This window comes from Egretta garzetta, unplaced genomic scaffold (genome assembly GCF_000687185.1).
Source record: "Egretta garzetta isolate BGI_Z169 unplaced genomic scaffold, ASM68718v1 scaffold56, whole genome shotgun sequence".
Lineage (NCBI taxonomy): Eukaryota > Metazoa > Chordata > Aves > Pelecaniformes > Ardeidae > Egretta > Egretta garzetta.
Genome location: NW_009260182.1, coordinates 10,749,304 through 10,758,718, shown reverse-complemented (window position 1 = coordinate 10,758,718; position 9,415 = coordinate 10,749,304). Strand labels below are relative to the sequence as shown.

At 45.3% G+C, this 9,415-nt stretch overlaps 1 protein-coding gene across 1 annotated transcript in view; it reads left to right on the top strand.

The window, feature by feature from the left end:
* The first annotated feature begins 3,013 nt into the window (after positions 1 to 3,013).
* Positions 3,014 to 9,415, top strand: part of ANKRD1 (ankyrin repeat domain 1) — a 7,931-nt gene continuing 1,529 nt past the window's right edge. Inside the window, exons 1-7 of the mRNA XM_009641910.1 lie at positions 3,014 to 3,040; positions 4,605 to 4,784; positions 6,633 to 6,770; positions 6,862 to 6,969; positions 7,634 to 7,732; positions 8,875 to 8,973; positions 9,118 to 9,220. Of these exons, the coding sequence (XP_009640205.1) occupies positions 3,014 to 3,040; positions 4,605 to 4,784; positions 6,633 to 6,770; positions 6,862 to 6,969; positions 7,634 to 7,732; positions 8,875 to 8,973; positions 9,118 to 9,220 (754 nt within the window). The remainder of the gene's footprint in view (positions 3,041 to 4,604; positions 4,785 to 6,632; positions 6,771 to 6,861; positions 6,970 to 7,633; positions 7,733 to 8,874; positions 8,974 to 9,117; positions 9,221 to 9,415) is intronic.

The following is a 9,415-nucleotide window of genomic DNA, read 5'->3' as shown; positions in this document are numbered from 1 at the left end:
CCCCAGCACCTGATTTTTTCATACCTTTACTTATTGAGCAGCAGGAGACGGCCAGGCAGAATGGCATTCCAAAGGGCAGCATCTTCAGATGCAAGGACAGAGCCAAGGGCAGAGCGCTGGAAAATGTAAGACAGCCGGGTACAGCAGTGCCGGCGTTGAAAACACGATGGTAATACACTTGGCAGGAGGCGGCAAGATCATCTGTATCACACATCGTGCTTTCACTCTACCATTAATCTCTGTAAAAAATTAATTACAAAAATTCTTTACACTGTTCAGACCACTTCTCTCTGGGTAGCAGGGAACAGGGTGTGCCATGTAGTTTTCTCGCTGTCAGGCCGAGCTTACTGCCCGTTTGTGTTTTTCTCTGTGAAGTTGCTTTGTGACAATATCCAATTGCCTTACACCTTGCAGATCATTGCTCTGCCCTTATCCTTTAAGCAGAGTGGCAAGAGGTTTTCAGATTCCCATTACACATCTCCCACTGACCATCTGCTATTGCCACCTTAATGAGAAATCACTTGTTGAAAGGTGATTAAGTGGTTACAGTCCAGCACAAGGTTGCAAGCTTATTATACTACTTCCCTCTCCAATACCAAGCAACAGCGATAAGCATCGAGCCAGAGTCTTAGCTGATACCAATCAGTGCTTTTCTACCATTTCAGCAGGGTTACCTTGGTCTACATGACTTTCAGCTTAAAAGCATTTACCACTAGGTTAATTTGGATTCCAGAATTTGGTTAAAGTGGGTTTCTGTGTGCCACCCTTTTCACACAGAAACTCAGGATAATCAAGGAAGATGCTTTTCTATTCTCCATTATTCTTCTGGTCATCAGGGATGGGATTTTTTAAAGGTAATTATTGAATGCAGCTGGGATTTTTTGGTAGCAGTCATGATGTGAGAAGTGGGTTTGTGTTTCTCCCTGGAGCACTGCGGTTTACTGTGAAGCTACTCCGGGCTCTGGATTTATGTACTGTTTGCAGAGAAAGATCTATCCGCTTAAACCCTCCAGTTTAGGTTTTGCTGAGTCAGTTTTATATATCAGCCTGTTCAAAGAAAAGGAAAGCGAGAAAAAAGAAAAGCAAGCTTCAAATACACTGGGGCTGGAGGTAGTTCACAGCTTCTTAAGCAGTTTTTGTTCCTAAAGCAAACACCTACACTTCTCCTCCTGCATCAGGTCTCCTGTGTGACCTGTTTCCACTAACCCAGAAGCGGCCTTTGCAGCCGACCTGTTAGGGCTGTGGATTTCAAGACCATCTCCCAAATAAGCGTTGCAGAACAAAATAGGCTGAGATAAGCTGTTACAGCACATTTGTAAACAAGAAAAAGCCAAACCGAGCTGCCTCTTGTCATAGAGACATATAGCAGGAGCACAAAACTGCTGGGAAAAAAAAAAGCCCTGCAGCGTGGTTCAGGACATGTCGCTCTGGGGGAATGATAGCCTGGCTGTACTTAGGTTTGGAAAAAAATGTTCTGAAAGGTTCTCTTGCTGCCACATACTCTATTTTAGTTCTGGGGCTCATCCTCTAATGTCATATATATTCTGAGTAGTAAAGGAACCACCTGATGTCCAGCTTCATTTCAGGGAAAGGGAGGGCATAGGTATGATGGGCACTAGAAGACAAGTTTGGATGTACTCAGATTACTGGGGGATAGTTCAGAGGAGAGACACCTTGAAAGGTCAGCGTCAGGAACGCAGCACGCTAATGATGCTAACGATATAAACAACACCCAAGATAGTTAGGTCTTGGTTCGGTGAAGCACTTATGTACATGTTGTACTTCAAGCACCTGAGCCGCTGTATTCATTCCAGCCAGGTGACCCGGATGCCTGCCGCCAGGCTCATACCTCACCCAACAGGAGCTCCAAGCATCGCAGAATGACGGAACTGATTTTTCTTGGCACTCATCCACACTCTTTAAATGCAAAGATTAGTGCATCTTCCTTTTATAAAGTTGCCTTCTGCTGGTGTTCGTTCTCCTGCTTCCAGGCTACTCAGATTCACGGCACAAGAAAAGCTTGCCCCTTTATTCTTTCCGAAGGGCTCGATAACAACTTTTCCCCAAAACACACACATTGTCTATACATATCTGTTTGTGTCCCATCTTACCTCCAAAAATGAACAAATCACTTCTGTGCCCCTACTTTCTTGTATCCATAAGGAAAATATTGGCTGAGAAAACAGTATTCATTTTAGCATAATAGGACATAATTTATTATTCTGCTTACGATCACTGACAAAGTCCCAGAAAAATGCAAAGCTTGCTGTTTTGAGATCTTACACTGATTGCAACTTATCATGTCATAGGCCCTTTTAGCACCAGAGACATCATTCTGGCTTAGTAATCCCTGCAGAGAATTCCTTCCAACAAATATAGAAGACTACCATCGTGATGAGAAAAATCCTTTCCCCTAAAACTGTTTATCATCCAAGAATAAATAGCAATGAAAAGAATGGCTTTCCGAGACTTAAGGGGTCATAACCCATTTATCAGGAAGATATTACTACAAGTATCGTACGTAAGCCACTTACCCTTTCCAGTGTCTCACAGTCATCTGAACGTCAGTTTTAAAAAAATTTAAAAAAAGAAGATGAAGTTATAATGCTATATCAACAGACAGCTGTCCTAGTGGGCACCGGGAACACAGAATGACTCGCATTGCTGAGCCGTGCAGTCATTGCCAAAGGAATGATGAGCTCACATTTCATTCCGATTCACATACTCGGTGTGGTCAGACTGTGAGGCTCACCCTCCCTCGCCCAACTGACGCCCCCCTCCCTGCCCGACACCAGATCTGGCTCGTTAACATGTCTGGAATGAGCGCGAGCCTACCTCTCAGCTGGCAAGCCCGAGGGGCATACTTGGATTCCCAGGTTGGAAGATTATCTCATTCAAACCCAGTTCTCCCAAAGATATATAAGCAAAGCTAGCGTGGTGGTCCCTGCAGAGCTGGCTTGAGCACTTGGGAGTTTCGGCCATAGAGGAGTACAACCTTCAAACGCCAGCAAAGATGATGATGATGAAAGTAGAAGAGCTGGTAGGTACAACCTTCTTTTATTTATTCATAATTACTTTTCTTCCTGGACTGGGGTTATACCGGGCAGAGACAGGCAACCTTTGTGGATGCCTGAGGTGATTTGGCAGGTTACCAGCACTGCTGTGCTCTCGGTGCAAACCCCATATATTCTATATGTTATCCTACTATATTCTCACTCTAACTTTGCCTTGGGAAGGGGCTCACCACTGATACAACTACACAGCTGTCTGGATTTTGCGTCAGAACATAGATTGCCAGGCAGAAGAGACTGACCAAAATTCAGCTGTGTATTTTCCTTTGATCTTGGTGTTCATTTGTATTTTTTTTAGAAGCTATTAAGTTTATGACCACACTGAGTAATTCCAGCCCAGTAAGGGACTGGGAGGAGGTATCAATGCAGGGAAAACAAAGCATTTTCTAATACTAAACTAACAGGTTAGTAATAGCATTATTTTCTAACACTAAACTACCAGTTCTTACACCCACTGCTGTTCGTGGTGCAACAAGACTTTGAAAAATGCCTAAACCAGACCACAAGTAATGGGACATTCCACTGTGCAGGGTTCAGACTAGTAATACCTGATTTGATCAATAAACTGGGAAAACAGCAATGAACCAGTAAAACACTGGAACATTATACAGAAATTGCTTTTTCCCCCCCCCCCAAGATGGCTATGTTAAGATGCAACTGCCATACAGCCTGACTAGTTCATGCTGTCTTAAATTCTTCTGCAAGGCCCTGACCGTTTCTCCTGTGTTAAACTCTATAGCAAACACAATTTTACAAGGTGATTGAATGGAAAGGCAGCCTAGGCCACAAGAATTTACTGAACCACTCTCAAAATACACAACAGCCTCCACTAAGTTTAACAAGTTGTCTTCTTGTACACACTTAATCGAGCATCAGAAATATTTCCAAAAGCTACTGAAAGCTGTGCTGCTGCTCAGCACGACAGAGCTTCTGCGCAGGAACTACCTTCTGCTCTTTTGCTAACTGCTAAAAATGGGGACTTTGGTACTGACAGCAACGGGTAAAACCAGCCTTGAAATTACTCAGCAACCTGATTTAACTGCATTGGATGTGTTTCAATGAAACTGCAAGGTCCCAAGGGAGAAAGCCTCCCCTCCCTCTCTACCTGCTCGGTTCCCTGGCTCAACTCTTGCAGGGTGCTGCTGGTGGCTGCTCAGGGTGGCTCTTCTTCACCACAGCCTTTTGCAGCCTTCTGAAGGCTCTGATCCACGCTGGCAAGTGGACAAACAAGGAAACCCTGAACAAGAAAGGTGCTCTTCCCAGCTCCGTGCTGGCTTTTGTCAGTACAGTGGCACCTGGGCCCCAGCCAAGCAGAGAGTCAGGCTGTGAGCTGGCCTCATGGATCTTGACCTGAGCCCTGAAGATGCCAGGGGGGCATTGCTGTGTGGATGCAGGAGATCTGGCTGGAGCAACCTGGCGTGCCAGCCTTCGCATACACAGCTAATCCAGGCTCAGGCTGACCGAGGTCTGCACTCTGTCTGCCACTGCAGCCGTGAAACCGCTGCTTGTATTATACCACGTCTGCTTTTACAGGTGACTGGGAAGAAAGCGGACGATAAAGAGACTGGCAGCTTCCTCCCTGAGGACTTCAAAAATGGAGAGTATGAAGCTGCTGTAAGATTAGAGAAGCAGGAGGACCTGAAGACAATCTCTGAACACTCGCTGACCCGAGGTGATCTGGCTTATGAGAAGGAGAAAAAGCTAGAAGCAGAGGTAGGCTCTTCGGTTTTTGTGCTTGGCTTTTTATTATCCTGTGTGCACTTTCTGCTGCAGCCCTTGAAGTTTTGCCTCTTTCTAAGTTAGAAATGCGTGCCCGGTGAGCTAGATAAACCCTTGGGAGGTCACTACCAAAGGAGGTGGGGCTAAAGTCTATTGAAGGCCATGGAGATTTGCTGAATCCTGTAGCCTAGGGATGCAGGCAGTAACACTGAGAAGCAGAACCCAAACCTTGCCCCATAATGTCTGACCGAAACCCTGGGGGCTCCCTCCTGCCCGGCGTCACCTGCAGGTACCTGTCAGTAAGGGGGGAACACACACGGCCAGTAAGACGCCTTCAGCTTGCACACCTCATGACTGCCACCAGAAATACCTAACTCAAGAAAGATGGAAGGGTGCATTTCTGAAGCCAGAAACCTTATTTATCATGAAAATATTCTTTTATGAAAACACTGCATTGTACTTACTAGGCACAAGTTGGGGAAAACAGTTACAAATCAAAGTGGTACAGGTCTATGGAAAAGTACAATTTTGTATTCCTGGAGCATGACAATTATCCCTAAGGACTGATGCTTTCTTCCCCCCGAAATACAGTAGCCATAACATATTAAATTCTTTGATAAATAAGCAACCAACTGGCCTAAAAATTTAAAGCAATTTGGGAATTAAAAACTTTAACTAGCAGGCGGCATAAGACTTTGTTCTGAAAAAAGAAGGGTGGGAAAATGAGCCTCAGAAATATTAAAATAAACACTACTGACCTTCACCTTCAACAGGGAGAGCATTACTTGCTACAGAAATTGTTGAGTTCCTCTAGCCAAAACAACCACAGGGTCTTAAGAACTTTTTGGGTTTCCAGCAGATCCACAGCCCGCTCAGCTATCATAATTATTTTCCATTAAGTCAATGATCTACAGATAAAACCCTGAATGCAGAGAACAATAAAAAGAAGAGGTGGAAATAACTTGAATAAGAATCCATGAAAAAAACATATACCACATGACAGGGCCTCACCAGTGTATTTACCCTTAATGATAGCATGTGATGGAATCTGTCATCTGGATCCACCCTGAGTTACCCTGTGTTTGTGAATCCCCCTTCAGAGGTCAAGGACAGCTCATGGTACCCAAGATCTTGGCCCTCAGTTCAGGCAACACGTTTGCCCTTGTTGTTAGCAGTGCCCCATGCTAACTGCATGCAGGGATGCTTTTTAGAAGCGGGCTCGAAGAAATCTTAAACATTTATTGAACTATCCTTCCAAGGATACAGGGGACATTCTTTCTAGTTTACCAAAATATAACACTTAGTGAGCGAAATGTTAAAATCGGCATAAACCCTGCTTTTCTTTTAAGGGTATATTTTTCACCAAAGAGGATTAAGTTACAATAAATCAGGGCCTGCATCATAAATGTGGTTGAAGGCAAAATGCTTGGTGGAAGTCAGTTAGAACTGCAGGGGCTTCCCAGCCCTCATAAGCTGCACATGAGATTTCTTAAGCTGTTGGGCCAGAAAGAAATGCAGTGCTGCTCTGGCTCCTGGCCTAACACAGACCAAAAATCCGTGCTATCTATCCCACCGCATATGGCTGAAGTGGCATTTAGGAAGAGGTCCAATGATGTATGAAAAAGTATAGAAGATGTAGAATTTCTCATAGACTTAGTAACTTTTTCTAATGGTCAAGCAGCCCTAGCTGAAAAAAAAAAAAAAAAAAAAAGACAACTTATTTCAAAGTTCATCCAGTCTTAACTGAATCCAGCTGAATTGTAGCACATGCTGTCCTGCCACTCTGAAAGGGAGAGGTGGTCACACTCAGCTCAACTTAGCGGCTTCCCCAATTTGTTGCAGCTGAAGAAGAAGAAATTAGAGGAGAGGTCAAAACTCGAAAACTTGGAGGATCTTGAAAAAATTATTCAGCTGAAGAAGAAGAAAAAATGCAAGAAAGTGAAAGCTCCCATTTTAAAGGAACCTGAACCAGAAGTTATTGTAAGTTATTTCAAAGTACCTCCTTCTGGGAAAGCAGTGATGGGGTTTTGCTCCACACGCCGTTTACACCCTGCTTGTTTCTTTCCCTCAGACCGGACCAGTGGACATACCCACGTTCTTCAGAGCTGCATTGGAGAATAAGCTGCCAGTAATTGAAAAATACCTGTCAGACAAAGGGGATCCAAATGTCTGTGACGAGGTACCATCTTCCCTTTTACTGCAAAGACTGTTACAGAAAGGTTCTTACAGAGCAGAAGTAACTTTTACCACTAGGTTTTGTAGCCTCCACGCTTTTGAGGAGAAAAAAAAGGGTAGGGGGAAGTCAGTAAACACTGGAAGTTCAGTATGTCAAGTTTTCTAGTGGTGATGGGGCCATTGGGGCCCTTCACAGTAACATTACCTCAGAAGGATCTTTGTATTTAAAAGCAAGCTGTCGGTGCCCAGGAGACCCCCGTTTTCTGTAGCAGGTGGCCTTCCAACGCCACAGATGAACAAGCAGGAAATTTGTCTGCAGAACGACAAAGAAGTGGCGCTGCCTGCTCTCCTACTCCATAATGCATAAGCTGCATTTGCAAAAGGCAGCGTAGCATGTTGGATGGGGGATCTCAACAGGCATCATTTTAAATTTGAATGCCATACTGCAGATATTTCTCACACCCTATAAAATGCTGGGTAGGCAGCTCTCAGCTACCAGGATGCTATTAAAATTTAGCAGATTTCAGGTCTCAAAAGTATTAGCTCTTGAAAATGAATCAGCATGAAGTATGTATTTGCCATCATGCTAGGGAGGCGGGGAGGAAAGATTTAAAGATATCTCTCTGTGCCACATTTAATATCTGACTTTGCACTGTTTTATTTGCCAGTACAAACGCACTGCCTTGCACAGGGCATGCTCTGAAGGACATCTAGAGGTGGTGAAAAAGCTGGTGGAAGCTGGAGCCCGGCTTGAACAGAAAGACATGGTATGCACATCAGCTGGCACTTTCAAAAAACCGCTCCTTGTTTTGTAAGTGCCAAGAGAAGCACCTACAGACGTGCTTCGTGTAGAAGAGGAGCATTAAAAGGCCTTACAGCGCCTTCCGAGTTTATCCTTAAAATAACACTGATGAGGAGAGGTTTCAAGAGAAGGTGTCTGCTTCCCTTTCCCAACGTCGTTGCTGGAAAACATGTGAAGCAGAGGAACACGTTGGCTGCTAGGCTGCCATGAACAGCAAAGCCTGGCATGGGGTAAGGGAGCTGAGGTCAGGCCACCGCTTGAGCCTGCCAGTGGGCGGTGGAGATGCCACTGTCCCACGGGTGTCTCCAGGGCTCAGGGCAACGCATCCATTCTCCACTGGGATTTCAAGGCTGTGCCCGGGAGAGACCCCTGCCCCTCCAGAACACTGGCCATGAGCGTAGGGGAGCATCAACAGCTTCTGCAGCAGTTTTTTTTGCTTCTCCACTCCCAGCTCTTTGTCCCTTTGCTAAATGGTTGGAACCAGCCAGCCTTGCCCCCTTGCTTAACCCAGCAGCGCTTGTGGAGGGCGTAAGAGCAGGAGCAACAAGGCACAGGGTGAGACCTTCAAGGAATATTCCACCCCTCCAGGCAGAGCTGAGTGCAGGGAAACTGAACCTTGTTGGGGAGAAGGGTTCTAACTCACGCTGTGGATCTGCGTAAGTGTCTTGTTTAGTTTTTTTAACAAGGGAACTAGTCTTTCCCTTGAGCTTCATCTTCTATGCATTTTAGAACCCAAGAGCCATCAAATAAAAACCCACTAACTAGCACATACCAGCCAGAAAAATCCTACCTGGCTGCCTAAGGATGACTTCTAAGTTCACAGAGTGGACAAAACACGTCCTCTCTCACAGCAGCGCTGCCAAGATCTCTGCCTTTAAGAGCAATATGCAGCAAGTGTGAAGAGTGAGAAACTTGCAGTACTAAAGAAATTAGGGCAAAATAAGAAAAGGTGCTACTACAAACAACGCCATGATCACGGTGAAGCACTTTAGGTTAAACTGCAGGAAAATTATTTTGAATTAATTTAGAAATGTGATCAAAATGGTTTATTTTTTTTTAAATATAATGATGAATTAAATTACTTTCCATTTGTTTTTTGTGCTGCAGCTTGAATCTACAGCCCTGCACTGGGCATGCCGGGGGGGGAACCTGGATGTTCTGAAATTCTTACTGGACAAAGGGATAAACAGAAATGCAAGAGACAAGGTACGTGCTTCTGGGACTCTGCAGCTTCTTAAATCGGAGATGAAAAGCTGACCCTTATTCCAAGTAGACCATTTTTGGTGGCCGTTCTTGAAGCGGTCTTTACCTGTTCCATGCCACTGATGGCTTCCCCCTCCTGCCTCTCAGCTGCTCAGCACCCCTCTGCACGTGGCTGTGAGAACGGGTCAGTATGACTGCGGGGAGCACCTCATCGCCTGCGAAGCAGATCTCAACGCCAGAGACAGAGTAAGTACCAGCAGCTTCTTACCCGTCCGCTATCAGGTAGCATCAAGCTGCTGTCTGCCTCCATAGTTCCACTTGCCCATAAAAATCCCTGGCCGCAGGGTCAGGGCTGGACCATGGCGCTGGCCTGGTGGGACTGACGCTGTGGTCCATGTCCCCTGCCTCTAGGAAGGAGACACGCCCATGCACGATGCCGTGAGGC